Below are 22,325 nucleotides of genomic sequence, written 5' to 3'. Positions count from 1 at the left end.
TCATACCAGAGAGACTCGCATGATCATTCTCCAGGATGGCCTATCCAAGCTGGTCAGAAGTTCTTCTGTATTGTCACATTCCTGGAAACAGAAAACTAAGATCTATTTAGATAACTAACTAGGCAAACAGCCCAATGGGTTGGATGCTGTAATCACCAAGACATTCAACAGGATCCTTGTCCTCCCATGTTTGGTAGGAAATGAGGACACTGAGGAGGTTATCCTGCTCACCTGCCATCCAATGAGAATATACGGAGGACCCGTGAACGAATCTCCTTGGTCTTGGCCCCATAGACAATGGGGTTGACCACAGGTGGTAGTAGCAGATAGATATTAGCCATAATCACATGGAGCAGGGACGTAGGGCCACCCAGCCTGTGCACCACTGAGAGCCCAATGAGGGGCACATAGAAGACCAGCACAGCACAGAGATGGGAGATGCAGGTGTTCAAGGCCTTGAGTGCTGCCCCCCAAGAGGACAGGTCCAACACAGCCCTCAGGATGAGGATGTAGGAGAGGCCAATAAAGAGGGAATCCACACCCATGACTGAGAGGATGATAAAGAGCCCGTACACTACATTGACCGTGGTGTCAGTACAGGACAGCTTCATAATATCTTGGTGTAAACAGTAGGAGTGTGTCACAGTATGCGTTTGGCAGTATGACAGCCGCTTCAGGATGAAGGGCAGTGGGAAGAACAATACAAATCCCCTAGTCAGGGCAGCTAGTCCGATCTTGGCGACAGTAGGCCTTGTGAGCACAGAAGCATGCCGCAGTGGGTGGCAGATGGCCACAAAGCGGTCAAAAGCCATGGCCAGCAGGACAGCTGACTCCATGGCTGACAGGGCATGGATAAGAAACATCTGGGCCAGACAAACATTGAACTCAATCTCCTGGATGCCTGTCAAGAAGAGGCTGGCCATCTTGGGCATGGTGACAGAGGAAAGGACTAGGTCAGCGGTGGAAAGCATGGCCAGGAAGAGGTACATGGGCTCATGCAGTTGCCTTTCCATGCGGATAATGAGGACAATGGCCAGGTTTCCCAGGGTGGCTAAGCCATACATAAAACACAGTGGGAAAGCAAGCCAAAAATGTATGTTAGGCCCCAGGCCGGGGATGCCCACCAGGAGGAAATATGCTGGGTGAACCAGAGTTCCATTTGGAGTAGCCATGACAGGAAACAAGAGCTGAGGCTTTTGAATCCCAAGTCCAGAGTCTATGAAAGGAAAAAGGAAGAAATATCATTCAGCCATGCCTCAGAGGAGAGAAAGGTCTTATAAGGAAAGGGCAGTGGAGTAGTGATGGCAGCAAAGAGTACTTCTGAACTCTCTCTGCTCTAATTCTCCTTAAACACAATCCCTGGAGGTCTCATTAATCTCAGTGTGTGACAACCACTCAGCAAACATATGCAATAGCTCCTCATTTCCAGAGCTGATGTTGCTGACCTGGGGCACTGCTCTTGGCCACTTTCCCAACAGGGTTGACGGGCTTGCACAGAACCTTCCAGACTGAACCCAGCTTTAGTGCATGTGGGGTTAGGGCTGGTTTGGATTCAGAGTTTGAGGCTCAGTCTGTGGTTGCCTTTAAGACCACTCTGATCTAATTTAGGGCAGGAAGAAGGGTTTCAGTCTGGGACTGGACTTCAAGAGACAAGTTTGTGTTTAGGCCTAAGTAGCATTTCTCAGACATCCCTGATAGATTCATCTGAAGCCAGTTATTGAAAACACTATCCCTCCAGGTCCTACTCCAAGACCAGAGAATCAAAATTTCCATGGAGGGCTCAGAAATATGGTTTAAAAAAAAAAGTAAGTCCCTCTTCCCAGTGATATTTTTTAATCAGAGAAATTGGGAAAAGCTGTTCTGATTATCTGGGCGGTAGGGAGATGAGGGAAAAGAAAGATTATCATTCCCAGCCCCCAGCAAAGAATAGAACAGAATCTTTCATCAGGATCTCTCAAGGCTCACATGACAGTCAGTTCCAGCTTGCGCTTGGCTGGGGGGTGACATGGAACCCAGAAGCATCTGAGACATGGAAAGAAAATCAGTCCATGTTACTGGTGGTGCTATCTGGTGTCCACACATTCCCCCTTTCTCCACCACTCTCCCTGGAGGTCACATAACACCCCAGGCTCAACTTTTATTTTTCTGCACAGATCACTCTGTACTAAGCCTCTGTCCTGAGATCCAGACCCATATAACCTGCTGCCTCTTCATACTTCTACTTGGATAGCCCACGGACCTCATACTCATCTTGCCCCAAAGAGGACCCCCTCCGAACAGTACCACTCAGTCACCCAAGTCATCTGCTCCCATCTAAGTCCCATCTTGATTTCTGCTCTTTCACCTCCATGTGTGGTTTTGCTTTTCCAATTAATCTTTTATGGCCTTTCCTCTTATTTAACACACCCTCCCACCCCCTAACCTCATTATATCATCCATTATGCTCTGATTATGATAAGAGCCTCCTAACTCACCTCCCTGACTCCAAACCCTGTCTGTGTTAATCTACCTTCTACATCACTACCATTTATTTACACAGCAAACTGGATATGTCAGGCTCCCAGTTGGCAAGTTACAGGTAACTCCCAAAGCCTTCAAGATAGAGTTGGAACCACCTAGTCTGCATTCAAGGCCTTCACAGTACGGCTCCAACTTAACTTTCCAGCCAAGCTTCTCAGTTTCCTTCTTCATTGCAAATCACCACCATCACATGTATTTTTCCCTGGATAAATTAATTCCCCTTGCCTTATTTCTTTTTTTTAGGTGTTTTTTTTTATTATTAGCTTCAGGTGTACAAAACAATGTACTAATTAGACATTTACACCCCTCACAAAGTGATAACCCCTCCTCCCCCAATCTACTACCCCTCTGACATCATATATAGCTGTTACAGTTCCATTGACTCTATTCCCTATGCTGTACTCCATAGCCCACGACCATAGATAGATAGATAGATAGATAGATAGATAGATAGATAGATAGATAGATAGATAGATAGATAGATATTACATCTATATATCTATATATATCTGAAATTATAGTTGACATTTAATATTATATATAAAATCCTAAAATTTATATGGAACCATAAAAGACCCCGAATAGCAACAGCAATCTTGAGAAATAAGAACAAAGTGGGAAATATCACCCGTGCCTTTTTTCTTCAATGAAGGGCAGGAGGCTGGAACTAAGGAATCCAAAGTTAGGAACAGGTCTCACAGTGGTTTGACAAAATTCCTCTCTGGGTAGGTCACTGAACAAAGTCTGGGATTCAAGCCTCTGTAATCTGGGAGCTGTGCACACAGGCAGCCCTCCTCCAAGCAATCAGGCTGTCTGAGCAAAGGCCCGGCTTCCACCAGCAATGTGCCCTCCCTACCCGGTCTCCCTTAGCCTCCTCTCCCTGGGCTGAGGCTGGTGCACTCACAGACAATACCTCCGCCCAAGGCCACCGCCCATACATAGCTTCTCTGGGGCTTTAGGGAATGTGAGGGATGGTGAAGAGTGAATTGCCCTGGGCTCGCTGGGAGCAACGTTCTGCTCAGGCGCTCAAGGAAAGCTGAGCCCTGACTTCTACCCAAAGGGGCAGCGCTCTGTTACTATCCTAAGGCCAGCTCAGAAGACTAGAAGGAAGGCAAGTGCCATGGGTTGGAGAGAAGAGGAAAGACCCACGCTAGAAGAGAGGATCTACTGGAATGGAGCCGTGGGCACGCACCACAAAGCACACAGACACGGATACTCAGATACTCGTCCTCACGCTCATAATGCTCTACCCAAGGGGATCCAGAGCTCAGCCAGCCTCTCGCTTCTTGATGCTGCCCCCTTGTGGTAGTCTAGGGGAGTTGCAGGTGCGTGGCTGGGCAGTAGATCTAATAATTCTTCCAGGATCAAGGATCTAACAGACCTTGAATCAATTCCTTCCACAGCACTGTGCTGTCCCTTAGCTCTCCCTCCCTCTCAATCCGACCCTTTGTTCTTTGAGCCACTAATTATAGCTCTTCTACCCCCCACCCTCCTCCAGAAATGAGACAGTGTAGAGTGGTTGTTTAAATGTGGGAATCTGTGAGGAAACAGACTTGTGTCCAAATCCGAGTCAAACTACTTACTAATGGTATGACCATCCTTAGCTTTAGTTTGATGTGAAAAATAAAAGGAGATACTAGCAACTCTCCAGTGAATGTTTGTGTTCATTATTATTACTCAAAGCAACTGGAAGAGCCAATGAAGTAGGAAACCCAGTTGAGATAGCGCTGCAAAAGCCAGAGGAAGAAAATACGTTGGGAAGGAAGAGTGGATAGTAGTTCAGAAGGCTGCTGAGAGATCAAGTAGTAAATATATAGACTGAAAAAGAAGGTCACCAGTCACCTTGGAAAGAACTGTAAGGTGGACTGGTGGGAATAGAATCTCGAATGCAGACGAATGAGGAGTGTGTTGGGAAGAAACAGAAAAGGTGGAGGTAGACAACTCTTTTAATAAATTTGTACATGAAGAGAAGGAGTGAAATTGGCAATAGAGTAAGAATTGATAGCTCTGAGGAACATTTTTTACATGTGTATTTTGGAGCTAGAAGTGATTAAACACAAGTAAATGTCAACAAGATGGAGTTAGCTGAGAGGCTCTTTGTCCTTCTCACATTACTGGTGGAGTTCATCAAGGCTATGACCCTGGTAGACCCTCTATGCTTCCCCCTCTACATAGTAACCATGAGTAGAGTGGGAGGAGTGTTTCCCACAGCTTCTATCACCCAAACAGTCCAGACCAATATCCTGAACTCCAGACACGGAAGTGTCTATAGGGCATCACCATTAGGTGTCCCTAAGTCACCCCAAACTCAACACCTCCAACTAAGCTCATTATCTCTGATCCCCAGTCTATGCCCCAACCTATGTTTTCTGTTCCCTATCATAGAAATGACTCTGTTGCCCAAGCCAGAAACCTAGAAGCCAACATCTCTGCCTTCTCCCTCCCTGTCTCTCGCCTCCCTCTCCAACCACATCCAAGCAGTCACGAAGTTCTCTTTATTTTACCTCCTGGATATCTTGTGAATCAGATTATCTTTCTCCTCTTCTTTGCCTTTACTCCAGTCGAAGCCAAGATAATCTCTTTCCTAGATCATCAGAATAACTTGTTCACAGGTCAGCCTCACTGAAGATTTTTCCTACCAATTCAATGTCCACACTGTAGCCAGCATGATCTTCTGAACACAAATCAATCTGTAGCATCTTCCCATTGACTTTAGAATGAAAACTTGAAGTTCATACTCCTCAACGCAGCTCATAAGGCCTCTATGACACATCTCAGTGTATTTCTCCACCCCCATCTCCAGCTATTCTACCTCTTTTCGCATACTAAGTCCCTGACATACCAAAATTATCCCATGACTTCAATATACCATGCTTTCTCTTACCTTTCAGCTTTCATACATTTTCCCCATAGTACCTTTTTCCCCCAAAAATAAGACCTAGCCAGATCATCAGCTCTAATACGTCTAAATTAATATAAGATCCAGTCTTATTTTACTATAAGATCTGGTCTTATTTTACTATAAGACTGGATATAATATAATATAACAGGTCTTATATTAATTTTTGCTCCAAAAGACGCATTAGAGCTAATTGTCCGGCTAGGTCTTATTTTCGGGGAAACACGGTAAGAACACTCATCCTAAAGCTGTTCTGATTAATTCTTAACCTTCAGGTGTCTGTTTAAACATCTTTGCTTAGGAAGATCTTTCCTGACTCCTAATCTTGGTGGAACCACTTTACTCTTTTACCCTTGTTTCACTTAAAGCATTTGACATTATGAAATGAATTATTTTTCATACTTTGTAGATGTTATCCCCCTATTTTTATAGGAGGATGACACTGATGTGTATATTTAAAAAGGTAGGTCTACAGAATCCTCTTTGATTCACTTTTAATGTAGAAATTATTGGTCCTCTTGTTGATATTCATTCATAACTCACAATTCTATTACTTCATATGACACATGTTTACTGGGCAGGCCCATCAAATTTTCAGCAGCAACATTGAGCACCAAGCTGGCACAATTTTTAAATGAATATTTTTCACAGGAAAGAATACTGAGTAAGGTATACCATGGAATGACTTTTAGAATAGTTATCCCTATATTTTTGTTTCAATATTTTTATAAAAAAGAAGGAAAAATCAATCAATATAAACAGTGTTAAAATGTCTAACCAATAATGGGAAACTCTCACCAAGAATATACTCAAATTCTTGGCTTAGGAGGTCCTGAATGATATGGACTTGCTGATAATATTTCCCCAGCTCCATCTCATGACACACCCCAACTGTCCCTCAATATGGTCCTGCACTGGCATTCTTTCAGTTCCTTAAATGAAAATCCTCTTTCCTTATACCAGCTTTCAAGCACTTGTTCAGACTGTGGCTTTGTGCAGCATAGTCAACATCTTTTTTGTTTTCCCCTCCTGAATATACTAACCATTCTAGATTCCATTTCCTTGTTTCTGCAAGGAAATCTTTCCTGTACGAAAACGTTCACTTGTTTCCAAGGGTATCCAAATTCCATTTGCAAAAGGGTAATGCCATTGTTTTTTATTAGGATAGACTGATAACTCCATGAAAAGAAAGTATAGTTTTACCTGAAGGTAGAAATGATTCCTTGTGTTGATAACTTGTAATAAGGCAAGAAAAAGAAACATATCGTATCAGAGTTAGACAAAAGAAATTATATAATCACTATCTGTGGATTAGTGATTGTTTATGTAGAAAAAATGCAAAATAATTCATTGAGAAATAATTAGAATTGATAAGCATATAGAGGTTGCTGAATAAAAGGTCAATGTACAAAATTCCACTGTATGTCTTCATAAAATAGACTTTTTAAAAACAGCATTTCAAATAGTATGGAAAAATCACATATCTAAGATTAAATCTAACAAAGGATATAGAAGATCTTCTACATAGGAAACCAAAAAGTATCCTTAAGAGAACCTGAAAAAGACCTAAATAAATGGAAGAGAAAAAAACTATGTTCTTTTATTGGAAAACTCAATAATATGAAGGACTTAAATATCCACACCCAAATTTTTCTACAGATTTAATGCAATCTCAATAATATCCTTACATGCCATTTTGTAGAACTTGATACACTTAATTAAAAATTTATAAGAAAATATAAATTGCTAAAAATAGCCACAACACTCTTGAAGAATATGACCAAAGTGGGTTGACTTGTTATATCAAATATCAAGATATTATAAAGCAATAGTAATTATGAAAGTAAGATATTGGTGCAGGGTATACAATTGGGCCAAGGAATAGAAATATAAGTGCAGAGGCATGCCCATTCACATATGGCCAATTGGTAAATGAGAAAGGTAGCACTATATAGCGATGAAGAAAGGAGAATATTTTTAATAAATGGTACTGGAACAACCAAATAGCCATATGGTAAAAATGAAATTCGAACCCTAACCCACCATTCAAAAGTATCAGTTCTTTATAGAATGCAAATATAACTATAAATTGCAACATAATAAAGGCTATATATGATTAACCCACAGCCAATATTATACTCCGGTGGTGAAAATCTGACAAATTTTCCCTCTAACATCAGGAACAAGACAAGGATGCCTAATATCACCACTTCTATCCAATATAGCAATATAGTATTGGAAGTCCTAGCCACAGCAATTATACAAGAAAAAGAAAATAAAGGCATCCAAATTGGAAAGGAAGAAGTAAAGTTCATTATTTGCAGATGACATGACACTATATAAAGAAAACTCTAAAGACTCTAACAAAAAACTATTAGAACTAATAAATGAATTCAGTAAAGTTGTAGAATATAGAATCAATATGCAGAAATCTGATGTGTTTCCATACACCAATAACAAATGATCAGAAGGAGAAATTAAGAAAAGAATCCCATCTACAATTGCATCAAAAAGCATAAAATACCTACGAATAAATTTAAGAAGGTGGGAGACCTGTACTCTGAAAACTATGACATTGAAGAAAGAAATTTAAGAAGATACAAATAAGTTGAAAGATATATCTTGCTCATAGATTGAAAGGATTAATATTGTTAAAATGTCCTTAATACCTAAAGTAATATACAGATTCAATGCAATCCCTATCAAAATACCAATAACATTCTTCTCAGAATTAGAACAACTATCCTAAAATTTATGTAGAACCACACAAGACCCTGAATAGCCAAAGAAATAATGAGGAAGAGTAAAGTAGGAGGTATCATGCTCCCTGACATCAAACTATACTATACTACAAAGCTACAATAATCAAAACAGTATAGTATTGGCATGAAAATAGATATATAGGTCAATGGAATGGAGAGCCCCATAATAAATTCTCACTTATATGGTCAATTAATCTATGACAAAGGAGGGAAGCCTATATGATGGGGTAAAGACAGTCTCTTCAATAAGTGGTGTTGGGAAAACTAGACAGATACGTGCAAAAAAATGAAATTGGACCACTTTCTTATACCATATACAAAAATAAACTCAAAATGGATTAAAGACTTAAGTGTAAGACCTGAAACCATTAAATTCATACTAGAAAATATAAGCAGTAAACACTTTGACATCGCTCTTAGCAATGTCTTTTTTGATATGTCTCTTCAGACAAGGGCAACAAAAAGAAAAAATAAACAATTGGGACTACATAAAACCAAAATGTTTTTGCACAGTGAAGGAAACCAACAGCAGAATGAAAAGACAACCTCCTGAATGGGAGAACAGATTCTCAAATGATACATCCAATAAGGGGTTAATATCCAAAATATATAAGGAACTCATACAACTTAATACACATACACACACACACACACTCCAATTTAAAAATGGGCAGAGGACCTGAACAGACATTTCTCTAAGAGGATAGACAGATGATAAAGACATATGAAAAGATGCTCAACGACATTAATCACCAAGAAAATGCAAATTAAAACCACAATGAGGTATCACTCACACCTGTCAGAATGGTTGTCATCAATAAATCAACAAATAACAAGTGTTGGTGAGGATATGGAGAAAAGGGACCCTTGTGCAGTGTTGATGGGATTGTAAATTAATGCAGCCACTACAGAAAATAAGGAGATTCCTGAAAATATTAAAAATAGAGGCTCAATATGATATAGCAATTCTATGTCTAGGTATTTATCTGAAGGGAAAAAAACCACTAATTTTAAAAGATGTATGCACCCCTATGTTCATTGCAGCATTACTAGTAATAGCCAAGATTTGGAAGCAACCTAGATATCCATCAATAGATGAATAAATAAAGATGATGTGTGTGTGTGTGTGTGTGTGTGTGTAATGGAATGTCACTCGACAATAAAAAAAAAATGAAATCTTGACATTTGTGACAACATAGATGGACCTAGAGGGTATTATGCTAAGTAAAATAAGTCAGACGGGGAAAGACAAATACCATATGATTTCATTTGTGTGTGGAATCTACAAACAAAATGAATAAACAAAACAGAAACAGACCCATAGATATAAAGAACAAGCTGATGGTTGCCAAAGGGGAGTGGGGGAATGGGGAAAAAGAAAGCATCTATGTATAAGCAGAGGAATGTGTTGGGATATTTAGCAGAAAATGTGTGAAATGGAAATTTTTAAAAGACACAGTATGCAAACTACAAAACGAAAAAAAAACAGGAAGAAGGAAGCATAAGGAAACCATAATATTGATTGGGATTGAATTTAGTAGAAAACAAACCTTGAAGAGAATGAGTCCATTTTCTCTATATGTTCAGCTCTCTGTTACATTCACTGTTTTAGAAATTAGTGTCAATGACTCACAGGCATAAAATTTCCTCTAGAGATTTTTCTTTTTACCGTAGTTAAATAGATTAAATAAATAAATAATTTTAAATAAAAATAAAGTGTGGCCTAAGATTGCATAAAATTTAGTGAGGCTGTGGCTCATACATCTTCAGAGTGAGAGAGAGGAAAACCAACTGGGGGGTTCTCTCAGCAAGTCAGATTGTATGACATGCAATGTGGTAGGTCCCTAATCTTCCACAAACTTGGACCCCAGGGTCTTGTATCAGCTCCCTACCTCTTCCTTATCCCTACTTCCTCAATGCCTACATTTCCTTCCCTGCTCCACAATCAGTTCTCAGTCTTACTTCTCCTTTGGTGCCATTCCTGTCCCAAAGCACAGAGGGATACCATCTAATAGTTAGCCATTCACCTTGTTGTTCTGGTCTGTCTTAAATTCAGGCAGTGTTGAGGTCTGCGTTACAGCCATGGAATGTATCAAAGACAGAGCATCACCTGGAAACACCTGTCTACCTCTCACAGCAAGCAAGACACCCTGAAAGAGGCTGGGAGCTTCTCTTCCTGGGGGGTGAACTAATCAGTCTTCAAAAGTTCTCTGTCCAGCCTTCCCCTCATGAACACAAGACTCCACCCCTAGCTACTCTAAAAAAAAGGTGCCCTTTTGCCAGGGCCCTTGAGAATCCATCATGGTTAAAGATAATTTTAAGTTACAAATGAAAAAGATCTCCCCATTAACTGTTTTAACTTTACAGATGCTTGAAAGAAGTATAACCAACTTGATCTTGAGCTCCTTCAGAGCAGGGACTGTGTGACCCATAGTTGTAATCCCAGCACCCAGCACAAAGTGTTGCAAAAAGTTGATGCTCAACAAACGTTTAAAGTGGACTGTTTCAATTAATCCACTCCCTGCTCTGTTAGGGCAGCCATTTCTCCAGATCAAGGTGGACAGAGGATCCAGCTCAAACCTCAATTGCCTCTTTTCTTCTTTTTTTGCTCATGGCCTCATTTGTTTCAGGAATTTTCTGGGCCTCACCCTCCAGAATTTCAGCCATGGTGTGGGCCCTGACATTGGTATGAGGATCCAAAAGGTGTAAGTCCAAACAATGAAGTCATTTGGAAATGAGCTTCAATTGGAGGATTTCCTGGTTATTTTCCATGTGGACAAGATGTGCCCTTATTTGCTTATTCAGTAAATATCTAAATATCAGGAAAAGGACAGGGTGAGGGAGTCCAAAGAAAAAACCCAAATCACTGCCTCTAAGTAGCACTTAAAGTGTGTATATGTCTGTTATCTGAGTGTTTAGATGACGGAGGGGTACCAGTTGTCTAAAAAAAGTATTTTTAAATTACATTTTGTAATCAAGGATTCCATTTCTATTCCACCAGCTCCTAGTATCTGCTTTTAACTTTAAGGTGTGTGTGGCAATAGCGATGAGAAGGTGCCTGCAGAAGTACTGAAGGGTAAGTTTGCCAGGAAAACTCAGGAGGGCTTTTTATGTGAAACAAGTATCTGCAGCCTGGGGCCAGGAGAGGTCGTTCATCTTGCTGGAAACTGCAGTGCCCCCCAGCATATATGTACCCAGCCAGCCCTGCAGTAAATTGGGTCTCATAACCAGACGTGGCTGATCTCATAGGTTGGTAAGTTTAACGTGGAAAACTGGCAAATCAACAGCATTAGGTCCAGTTCGGTTACCCGGAAGGAACAAGGTTCGCGCTGAAGAGTCACTGGTCAGCCAGAACGGAAGCGGTAGACGGAAGTGGTTCCTTGTACCAAGAGCCAGCTGGGCCTCTGCTAATGCAGGGCCTGAGCAGCCTCGGTTGGGAGCCTCAACCCTTCGACCCGTCCTGGGACTGACTCCTGGGTCCCCTTTACAGTTTCAGGGGTTCTGAGCTTGGGAAAGGGCCAGACCAGGTAGCAGAGAAAAACCACCCGCACGCCGAGAAGTGCGCAGAGCCCTCCTCCCCTCCTCCGATTGGTAGGGGTTGTCCTGATTCTTGTCTGTGATTGGGGGATTCCGGCGCCGGGCCCTGACCGCCACTCATTGGCTCCTGTGGGCGGGGCCCGGGAACTGCGGGAGAGGCCTAGGAGCCGGGAGCTGCTGGAGCCTTTATCTCCCGGCGGTAAGTGCTGCTCTGGCTGGGCCGGTCTCTGCTGACGCTGCGGATACTCGGCAGTGGGAACCCGGCGTCTCCACTTTCGGCTTTCGCTGTGGGGCGCTAGTGCTGACTAAGGAAGGAGGTGGGTAGACAGCCGTGCCTCTTCTGAAGTCAAAGGTCCTGCAGTCACCTCACTCTGGCCCCACCCGCCCTCAGCCCCGGGACCCTGCCCGCGCGTGCCCTGTTTCCAGGAGGTTACCAGTCCCCTCTGCTTCCGAATCCTGGAGATCCCCTCCTTTCCTCGTCCCTCTCCCCACCTGGCCCCTCTTCCAGAGTCTTTTCTAAACTCCGCCCCCTTCCCTCAAATGTCTTTCCCACACTGGCTCCCCACTTTGCCAGTCAATTTGGAAGCAATTAAATGTTTAATAATTAAAGTTTTGACCAAGTAATTTATGTATAATAAAAAACAAAGCAATGAATTAGGTCTTATATCTAACAGCAATAGCTACCCACTCTAAATCTTTTTTGCAGAGGCCACCACTTTCTCATGTTTAGATCTTTTTATGATCCTACTAAATCTACATATGCTTACACCGCATTTCTTGATTTATTATTTTGATATTTCTTTACCTCACTTCCCTACTGCCACCAATTTTCTATTTCTATTTTTATTCTTGTGTTGAGCTTTGTAGCTTTAAATCATAGATATCAATCAACCTGTATTGTGTCAGCTTTAGGTGGTAACTCTTCCACCTCCAACCTACTATCACCTGGACCTCGACAGTTACATTCAATTCTCATATATTCAAAAAATATTGGAGGCACTGCTGTTCTTGGTGTTGGGGATATAGTGGTGAACAAAATTGATGATGTCACTATCCTCGTGAAAATTCTAGTGTGAGAAGTAAGACAATAGACATATGCATGTCAAATGACGTTAAGAGCAGGATCATGGAGAAGTCATTTCAAGCTGGGAGAATGTCAGGAACCCAAGTGAGGTAGAATGAATACACATGGGGTCTGCAGGAAAGTGTGGAAGTTTCTGTTTGCTTGACTGGGCACAGGTGTTGTTTCAAAGGTTAAGCACGAGAGTTTCCAATTGGACTGGGTGCTGGGGAACCAGGATAGACTCTTCTGTGGGTTAGTGATAAAACTGGGTTTTAGGATACTGGAACCCATAGTTTGGTAGTGCTAGTGGGAGAGGGGAAAGCAGGAGGCAGGGAGGCCAGTGAGAAGGCAGAAGCTACTGCTGGCCTATAACAGAGAATCCTGCAAAATCTACTTACGGCTCCATTTCGTTCAGGAAAACTTACTGGACTGCCCAAAACCACAGTGATTTATCGCTCTGCTTGAATTTTTATTATTACTTGAAGTTGGAGAGATTAGTAATTTGCCCAAGATAGATGGTGGAGCTCAGGATCAAGCATCTGTAAGAGGAGAACAGTAGAACAATGGTTTCTCCTTAGGGCTGTGAAATAAACTGAGCTAATCTATGTAAAATGCTCAGAATTGTGTGTGGCACATAGTGTAAGTGCTCAAGGAGTGCCTGCTATTATTATTAATGTATAATACTCTCAGTTGTCTAACCCATTATAAAAGCATTTTGGGTTTAGGAACTATTTCCTATGTCTAGCTGGTTTATTTTTTCAACAGATATTTATTCGGTAATAATTGCTTGACAGGCACTGTTTAGGTGCTGAGGATACAGCAGTGACAAAGACCAACACGGTTTTTTCCTTTAAGGCTCTAGCTAGTAACACAAACTTGCAAAGGAACAAATAAATATTGCCAATTGTGCCAAGAGCCTACGCTTGACCATGTAAGTTCCATACCCACATGTGGCCCTGGCAAAAATTTCGGGTTTCTTGCTGAGGTAGTAACTTTATCACATGGGTTCGATTAACATCAGGTGACCTTTGTTTTTTTATCTTCCAAGGGGTGTTGTTTCATCTCTAACATATCACTGAAAGCTGAGGAGAGAGTCTTGGCATCTCGGTGAATGTTGGTGCTGGAGAAGTGGGCAGAGGTTTACAGAATGTGGGGAAATGATTGCTGATTCTCTTGTACTTTATACTTTAGTGTGCAACACAAGAAAACCAATTGTGCATATAGGCAATGGGTTTCTGGCATATTACCTTTATTGCCCCTTGAAGTATATAAGTATACATATACACATACCAGAGAGTGAGACTGGGGGTATTTCTGGCCTTCTTTTAGACACTGAAGTACCACGTTTTATGTGACCTTACCCAAGTTGAAGAGAAACAGTGCTGATTTAAGGAGTGTGATTGAGGTGGAGTGGGAATAGTCAGGTGAGCAAACGCAGAGGAGTGTCAGAGATGACCAAATGAATGAAAACAGCTCCCAACGTCCACTCGGTTAGGCATCCCCAGATGTCCCTATGTGGTGTGAGCAATGTGACCTAGTCAGAACTTCAGTTGGGAAAGCCAGTGCTTATTAAACAAGGTCAATAAAGGACCAAGGAAGAATCAAAAGGAGGAACTTGTTTTTCTTCACTCACGAATTATCCCTTTTACTAATCCCTGTGCTCCTCTGTTACCTTTTCCCCTTATTTGTTTTTCTTTTCTTCTCAGCCTTCACCACCGCTGCCTGGTTTTGTTCATGTTCTGAGGAGGGTGTGAGAAGGAGCCATGGATCCTGCAGCACTGGTGGAAGCCGTTGTAGAAGAAGTGGCCTGTCCCATCTGCATGACCTTCCTGAGGGAGCCCGTGAGCATTGACTGTGGCCACAGCTTCTGCCAAGGCTGTCTCTCCGGACTCTGGGAGGTCCCAGGGGAATCCCAGAACTGGGGTTACACATGTCCCCTCTGCCGGGCTCCTGTCCAACCAAGAAACCTGAGGCCTAATTGGCAGCTGGCCAATGTGGTAGAAAAAGTCCGTCTGCTAGGGCTGCACCCAGGAATGGGGCTGAAGAGTGATGTGTGTGAACTCCACGGAGAACAGCTAAAGATGTTCTGCAAAGAGGATGGCTTGATCGCATGTGAGGCCTGCGGCCAGTCCCCTGAGCATAAGGCCCACAGTGTTGTGCCCATGGAGGATGTCGCCTGGGAGTATAAGGTAGGAGATGGAGGCTAGCCACCCCAGTCTTTACCCTGCCTCTCACTTGGTTATCTCTAAATCAAGGACTTGACCAGGGACCCTAGAGATAAAATGAGAACTGCTTCCTTTGATCCTCACAGCCATAGAGCCTTGGGACCTGATACGATGAGCCACACCTCTCCTTGCATTTGTGACTTCCTTTGACTTCCTTCCCTCCCACGTCCACACCCCACCCCAATCCCAGCATGGCTTAATGCCTAACAAAAAGATGCTTTGTTTCCTGAGAATTTAAAGGAGAGCAGTATAGTTTAACTGGGTGCCTTGGATGAATTTGGGTATGAGGTAGTCAAGGCTGCACCTATCAGAACCTGCAAACTCCTAGCAATGCCACAAATAGTCATTTGACGTTGGGTGAATCACTTTAACTCCCTTGTTTTGTAGACAAAACTGAGGCTTAGAAATTTGAGATCACGTAATTGGTTTCAGAGCTGGAAGGGACCATAGCTGAGTCATTTAGGATTGAGTGCGATTAATCTAACATTCTAACGTCCCTCTGACTTCAGGTTAAGTTAGTTAAAAGTTAGTTACGGTAAAATCAAATGGTACAACTCAGGTCTTCTTGCTCTTCTGGCAGTGTTCTTTTTCCTCTACCAAGCCTTTTATTTTTTTTATTTTTTATTTTTGGGGGGGGCGGGGGGGAGTCATCTCTGACATATCTGCTACTCCTTTCTTATAGCTACTACCATCGACTTCCAGCTTCTTATACTTTCCTCAGTTGTCCATGCTGACATATCGTTACCAGAATTATTATCCCAATGATTCTGTGATCCAGTACTGGTCTTAATTCTCTTTCTTGAAGTTGAGATTAGAAGGTAAGAGTAGAAGACACATCCCCAGAATTAGCTGTTTTTCTATGTGAGAAGAATTTCTTAAAAATGTAAAGTATTTACTTACTCATTTTGTTTTGAGAATATTAGATTACGGAGGCAGTATCACATAGGCAGAGGAGTTAAACAGTTGGGTTAAATCCCACCCAACCACTTACTAGCTGAATGACTTTGAGTAGGTCATTCTCTAAACCTCAGTTTTTTTTCCCTATAAAATGGGGATAATACCAGTCTCAAGGAATTGTGATTATTGACTGTATGGTTAGTGCTTAAGCCATATTTGGCTCTTGGTAAATCTATAACAAAATGGTTAATATTATCACAGTACTTTGTGCTTTTCAGTAGTAATCTCTTGCATTAGTATTCTAGGATAATGCTTCTTACTTTTAGTGGGCAATTGAACCACCCAAGGATCTTGTCAAAATTCTAATTCTAATTCAGGAGGTGTGGGGTGGGGCCCAAGACTGCATTTCTAACAAGCTCCCAGGTGGTGCTGATGCTGCTGACCCACTTGAACCACACTTCAAATAAGAAGGTTTTAGGAGGCCGTAGGATAACAAGTGAGAGGAGCATACAAGGAGACACGGATAGGAAGTCCAAGGTGGTTTTCTGGAAAGCTGGAAGGGCTCTTTCCTTCTACTTTACAGTAACTTAGAGACTGTGGGAGGTGAAAGAATTCTCAGATCAAGAGCTACGTTGGATGTCATCTGAGCAGGAATCCACTCCCTGTGGCATCCCTTTTCTTCCAGCATTCATTCTGGCAGATCACCTAAGGGACACTTCTTTTCCCATCACCTACCAGTGCTAGGAAGCCTCATTATGAGTCTGGCTGCCCAAGATGGCCTCATGAGGTTTTTATCTCTTTCAGTGGAAACTGCATGAAGCTCTGGAACATCTGAGGAAGGAGCAAGAAGAAGCCTGGAAGCTGGAAGTTGGTGAGAGGAAACGAACAGCCAACTGGAAGGCAGGTTGCCACCTGGGAAAGGAGTTGGAGTGGTCCCTATGTTGTCCTAGAGCTGGCCCATGGTGGCTTCCTCATCTCTGTGAGGCAGAATGTGAAGTTTGAAGTCAGAGAGCTTGGGGGCCTCATGCCACCTTCCTCTAGCAGGTGTGTGGCCTTAGGCAGGCCACGTCACCTCTCATTTTTTATTGTGATGTAGAAATAACCTCTGGGCTTATGTGCTCATGTGTGAGAAAGGAAAACTACACGTCGCACATAGGTGTTAGCTCACAGTGGTATGACTTGTGTAATGCTTAGTAAAACGTAGTTTGTGTTTCACTTTCCCCAATTAGAGCATATTTACTAAAAGTTCAGTTATTAAAATACTGGCAAATCACTTCTCAAATAAATTCAAGGCCCATAAGTACCAAACTATCAGAATTTTTGATCAACAGACGCTAACATTGAACTGGTCAAAACAGTGTATTGAATTGATGTAATACCCATAAGAAGTAAAAGCATTTAACAGGGTAGTTATTACACTCTCTTAGAGGCTTAAGTGTAATGCACTGACCATTATTCTGAAAATAGGAAATAATCTAGAGCATATAGTACCAAGATAGTATTCTGGGCCCTTCTGGGGTCAGTAAGAGTAGTGAAAGGGACCCAGAAGCGTGTACCGGAGCTGTGGGAACAGGGAGATAGGCAAACCAGTATCCTTTATCTTGGATAAAGGATCTCCTGGGTGGCGCTTGCACAAACAATATCAGTGCTGACTTCCTATCTTGGCTCTGCAGATACAGGTGGAAACCCGAAAGCAGAGTATCATGTGGGAGTTTGAGAAGTATCGGCGATTACTAAAGAAAAAACCTCCAGGTCGGCGGCTGGAGGTAGAGGCAGCCGCAGCTCTGGCGAACCTAGAGCAGGAGGAGAGGGAGACCAGGCAGAAACTGGAGCTGAATCACGATGCGCTCAACCAACAGAATCGGGTCCTGTGGAGGCTGATTGCAGAGCTCGAAGAGAGGTCTCAGAGGCCTGTCCGCTGGATGCTGCAGGTGAGGAGCAGGTTTTCCTGGGAACTCTGAGTGGCAGCTGAAAGTAGCTTGGGACTCCAGGACAGGATCTTCAGTGAGGCCTGTCAGCACGCTGCGGGCCAGACCTGGATCCCATATTACCCCCTCCCCCACCCCTGCTGATGCCTGCTGTTCTCCTACCCCTGGTTGGGTGGATGACCCAGCCCACTGTAGCTTGGTAGGTGGAGCAGCACTCAGGCAGCTCTGGCGTTATACCAGTCTGTCCCCTCTGGCCAGAGAGTGGAGTCAGCTAGTCCAGCCAGAGCTCAGTCTGCCCTGCTCCCCTCCTATAGGCTTTTTGCCTCCACCTCTACACACCTTCTCTCCAGGCTTGCTCTCTGCCTCCCTTGCACTCAGAGAAACCCCCCTCCCAGGACTTGGTGTCTGTCTGGTCCCTTTGAGGAACAGCACACACTCATGTGCTGCATTTTTCTCTCCTTCTAGGGTATTCAGGAAGTCTTAAACAGGTATGTTACCATCCTTGGAGCCCCTAAGCAGCCCTATGAGGGATACTGGGGCCTGGCCAGAAGTGGGTAAGGAACAGAGACCCAACACCATAGGAAAGTGGGTGCTGCTCCATCGTTTTCTCCCTCTTTCATTATATTGGCCAAAGAAGCTTTGTTCACCTAACGTTTTTCTTCTTTATACTTGATCAGATTCATTTGAAGTAGTGCCAGTAAGAATTTCAGTAAAGTTGTAAAATACGTGGTTTCAAGCAGATCTCCCAAGGAGGGAAAAAGACCGCAGATGTCTCCATTAGTGCTCTAAGCTCTGAGTATAGCCTTTGTCCTCTGTGGCACACCTCTTCCTGTCCCAATGTCAGGTGTACATCTAACCCTTCCCACAGCATCAAAACGTGAATGTTCTCCTCTCTGTGCCACAAAACGTTCACTTTGGTGGGATAATCATCATATCTCTGCTTTGCCTAGTGATGCTAGGGAGGGGCATCTCCCTGCCTATGTCCCTGGCCAGACCCCTCTTCCGTGTACTAAGGGCAGGCCTGTGTGGCAGAGCCAGGACTTCTGGCCCCAAGATTTACCCCTCCTCCATCAGGAGCAAGTCTTGGACCCTGCAGCGGCCAGAACCAGTCTCCCTGGAGCTGAGGACAGATTGCCGTGTGCTGGGCCTGAGAGAAATCCTGAAGACGTATGCAGGTAATGCGCGCCTGGGGCGGTCGTGATGGACAGTGGGAGGGACCACTCCCGGAGAAATAAAACGGTTCAGTGCACTCTGGATGCCCCGCCAGCTGCACTCCCACCCATCATTGAGTAACCTGTGGCTGTGTTTATCAGAGACCTGGCCCATGCCCCTGGCTGTGCAGCAGCATTGCCAACCAGGATCTTTTTACCTAGCTGATGTGCGCCTGGATCCAGACACTGCTTATTCCCGCCTCATCGTGTCCGAGGACAGAAAATGTGTGCACTATGGAGATACCAAGCAGAAACTGCCTGACAATCCTGAGAGATTCTACCGCTATAACATCGTCCTGGGCAGCCAGTGCATCTCCTCAGGCCGGCACTACTGGGAGGTGGAGGTGGGAGACAGGTCTGAATGGGGCCTGGGAGTGTGTAAAGAAAATGTGGACCGGAAGGAAGTGGTCTATTTATCCCCCCACTATGGATTCTGGGTGATAAGGCTGAGGAAGGGAAATGAATACCGGGCAGGCACCGATGAATACCCGCTCCTATCCTTGCTGGTCCCTCCCCGCCGGGTAGGCGTCTTCCTGGATTATGAGGCCCATGATATCTCCTTCTACAATGTGACTGATAATGGCTCCCACATTTTCACTTTCCCCCACTATCCCTTCCCTGGGCGCCTCCTGCCCTATTTTAGTCCTTGCTACAGCATTGGTGCCAACAACACTGCTCCTTTGGCCATCTGCTCCCTGGATGGGGAGGACTGAGAGAGCCATCATCTCACCCAGAGGCCCCGGAAGTTTCTCTGGGCCACAGGGGACTTGAAGGGCCCTGCCCCTGGCCGGGGTCCCCGTGAACTGAGCTGAGCCTAGAATCCAGGGATTCCTCTGTCTGGCCCGCTGGTCTGCTGCCCCTGGGACAGTCTCACTAAAGCTCTCATGTGAAAGAGCTGAGGCTTAGTCAGTGAGCATTGTGCCTGTGATGGGAGCCTGACAGCGCTGATGGTGTGGATCAGAATGGCTTGCGGCATCAGAACTTGACCTTTCTGTAGCTCACACCCCTCTTCTCCAGTCCCTGTTGGTGCCATAATTAAGTCAGCGAGGATGATGAAGCAGATCCAACCTTCGAGAAACTTGTTGGATAGAGTTTATCAGCAAGCCAGAAGACTCCTGCCCACATCCTGAGGTGACAGCTGTGCTGAGACCAGTCTGAGGAGGCCTCAGCGGAGGTTTGCTGTGACTGAGCAACCCAGCTCTCTGACTCCAAACTAGAGAAATGTATTGCACGTTGCCCAGCCCACCCCAGTGGTCATCCCCTCTGAGCATGAGCTGGGCACATCACTCTGTCTCAGACTCTGAGGAGACCTGTGTCCTGGTCCTGCCTTTCCCTCTGAGCAGCAGGGTCAGAAAACCTGTGAGCCTTGGTTTTATTTTCACTTTATGGATGTGGAACCTGAAATGGCCTTAAAGCAGCAAGTTATTTCTCACAAAGCTGTCAAAAAGAAGACTGTAAAGATTATAAAGTACTTTTCACATTCAAATGAAATGAGATTGACAGACTCATGCTTCTTAGGTCACATGTCTGCGTGTCATTCATTACATTTGGGTCTGAAGCATCCCACACGTTTAAAAGATGTTGTGTCCTCTAGGAAAATGGGTAGAGTAGCTACATATTCTCCTACCTCACAGGGTTGTTGTGAGGATCTCAGATCCATCCCATTACTTTCGTTCCTTTCTCAGGGACAGAGGAAGAGAAGCCATGATTTCTGCCTGTGTGACCTTCCTGTATCACCTTCTCATCCAGCATCTTTACAGCAGGGCTTTTCTGTCTCAAGGCCTCGCCTAACAGTCAAGAACCCTATAGACAGAAAGTGGCCATGCCAGGGGCAAACTCTGGGCCACAGTAACATATTGTGCATCAGTTCTATGTATTTGTCTTTGGATTAGAATGGGGACTGACCACAGGGTAGACAATGGAGATTTTAAAAAAAAGGAAAAGAAAAAAACAAAGAGCAAATGCACGGGGGGAAGGCTCACTCACCCACAAGCTGGTTGGGCTAACATTTGGATCTTTTCGTGTCACCAAGGGAATCTACACAGTTCTGGGAAATATATATTAAAAACATTCTCCCTGCCTTTGTCTTCTCTAAATATATGACAGAAGAAGAAAGGGGAGAAGGAAGTGTAGGAAGAAAGAATATGAGTAGGCACAAAAAAGCTACTTTGGGAGCCATATATTATAATGAAGGGGAATAAGACTATATTTCTGTGCTATTGACCTTAGAGTGTTGTGTGTGGCAAAAGTAATTCACTGCAGGTCTTCAGAGTGTGATGTGGGAGTGACTGGCTGGGAACAAACTGCAAGGCAAGCATATGAATGAATGGCTTTGCCCATTGCGAGGGCTATATTGTGTACATCACATATTGTCACCATGACCGACACAACGTCTGATACAGTTTACACATGAAGGTAGTGACCATTGGGTAGGATTGGCCAGCAAAGTAGATATTAGGTTATGTATAGGCTGAAGCAAAGTAATTAGAATAGCGTAATAAAGAATAGCGAAAATTATCTTGACGTTAATTGTGCTGGCTGTTCACATATGAAGGAGGTAAAAAGGGCCAAAATGGAGAAATAAACTCATTTTGCCCAACATGCTTCCAAGTGGCTCCTTAAGCATTAGCAGCAGAAGGGGAATGAACTAGAAGTCACAGGCCTGGCCTTGGCAAACAGTTGAGCTTACCTACATTAGAGGGGCTGTGTTTGTGTGTGGCAGAGGGGAGGGAGATGGGGGTGAGGGAATTCACAAGTCGTCCGAAAGGGAAAGAGGCAAGTAGGCAGGTAGCTGTGTGGAGGGTAGCATGCCTAGGAAATTGTTTATAGACTTGAGAAATAGAGCTTTAGAAAGCACTTCCAGTTATATGTCCACAGACACTTAGCAGAAGAGGCTAGGGGCCAATTCAGTATTGTTCTTTTACTATGGTTTTATTAGGACAAATCTTGGAATGTTCAAAGGAAAGAGGATTATTAGGTAATAAATTCATTCAAACCTAGAATGCAAGAGTGGAATGACTTCACTTGTAATGTACTATTTGCGGGCTTGGGGGTGTTTTTTACATTTATAAGCTGATTTGGGTACTATGATTATTTTTTAGAAGAATTATAAGGTTAAATTATGCCAGTGTTTATTTCGTATTTCCTGATTTTTAAGACTGTGCAAGAAGATTGAAGTTCTTAAGTATGTGAAAATCCGTTTCTCTAGGTGTTGCTTACACGTCTCTTCTAAGAATCCCATGAAGACAATCCCTCATTTGTCTGGTTCACAGGGAGTGTGCCC

General features: G+C 43.6%; 2 protein-coding genes across 6 annotated transcripts; one reads left to right on the top strand and one right to left on the bottom strand.

Moving 5' to 3' along the window:
- Nucleotides 1-227: 227 nt before the first annotated feature.
- On the bottom strand, nt 228-1,205 carry OR51D1 (olfactory receptor family 51 subfamily D member 1). Its single transcript, XM_019715831.3, has one exon. The coding sequence runs from the start codon at nt 1,170-1,172 to the stop codon at nt 228-230; it is 945 nt and encodes a 314-aa protein (XP_019571390.2). The 5' UTR covers nt 1,173-1,205.
- A 10,361-nt stretch (nt 1,206-11,566) lies between these two features.
- TRIM68 (tripartite motif containing 68) lies at nt 11,567-21,643 on the top strand. Of its 5 annotated transcripts, none has more exons than XM_088791600.1 (7): nt 11,567-11,708; nt 14,488-14,970; nt 16,708-16,803; nt 17,577-17,834; nt 18,297-18,319; nt 18,906-19,006; nt 19,145-21,643. In XM_088791600.1, exons 2-7 carry the CDS (start codon nt 14,545-14,547, stop codon nt 19,753-19,755), a joined length of 1,515 nt encoding a protein of 504 aa, XP_088647726.1. In that variant the 5' UTR covers nt 11,567-11,708; nt 14,488-14,544; the 3' UTR covers nt 19,756-21,643. The 5 variants fall into 5 exon arrangements, with proteins under 5 accessions (XP_088647726.1, XP_074191970.2, XP_074191969.2 ...); XM_074335869.2 differs by lacking the exon at nt 11,567-11,708 and adding an exon at nt 11,738-11,917; XM_074335868.2 differs by lacking the exon at nt 11,567-11,708 and adding an exon at nt 11,738-12,035.
- The last annotated feature ends 682 nt before the right edge of the window (nt 21,644-22,325 follow it).

The sequence above is a fragment of the Rhinolophus sinicus genome, chromosome 14 (genome assembly GCF_057876585.1).
Source record: "Rhinolophus sinicus isolate RSI-liver-muscle chromosome 14, RSI-T2T, whole genome shotgun sequence".
Taxonomy (NCBI): Eukaryota; Metazoa; Chordata; class Mammalia; order Chiroptera; family Rhinolophidae; genus Rhinolophus; species Rhinolophus sinicus.
The sequence above is the reverse complement of the archived record's forward strand: the minus strand, read 5'-3'. Positions and strand labels throughout refer to the sequence as shown.

What these genes read in the sequence shown, in the direction of transcription:
- OR51D1 (XM_019715831.3), bottom strand. Translation starts at nt 1,172, where the DNA reads ATGGCTACTCCAAATGGAACTCTGGTTCACCCAGCATATTTCCTCCTG.
- TRIM68 (XM_088791600.1), top strand. Translation starts at nt 14,545, where the DNA reads ATGGATCCTGCAGCACTGGTGGAAGCCGTTGTAGAAGAAGTGGCCTGT. An exon ending in ATTCAGGAAGTCTTAAACAG is followed by an intron (nt 18,320 to 18,905) that starts GTATGTTACCAT and finishes CTCCTCCATCAG; the next exon opens with GAGCAAGTCTTGGACCCTGC. An exon ending in AATCCTGAAGACGTATGCAG is followed by an intron (nt 19,007 to 19,144) that starts GTAATGCGCGCC and finishes TGTGTTTATCAG; the next exon opens with AGACCTGGCCCATGCCCCTG.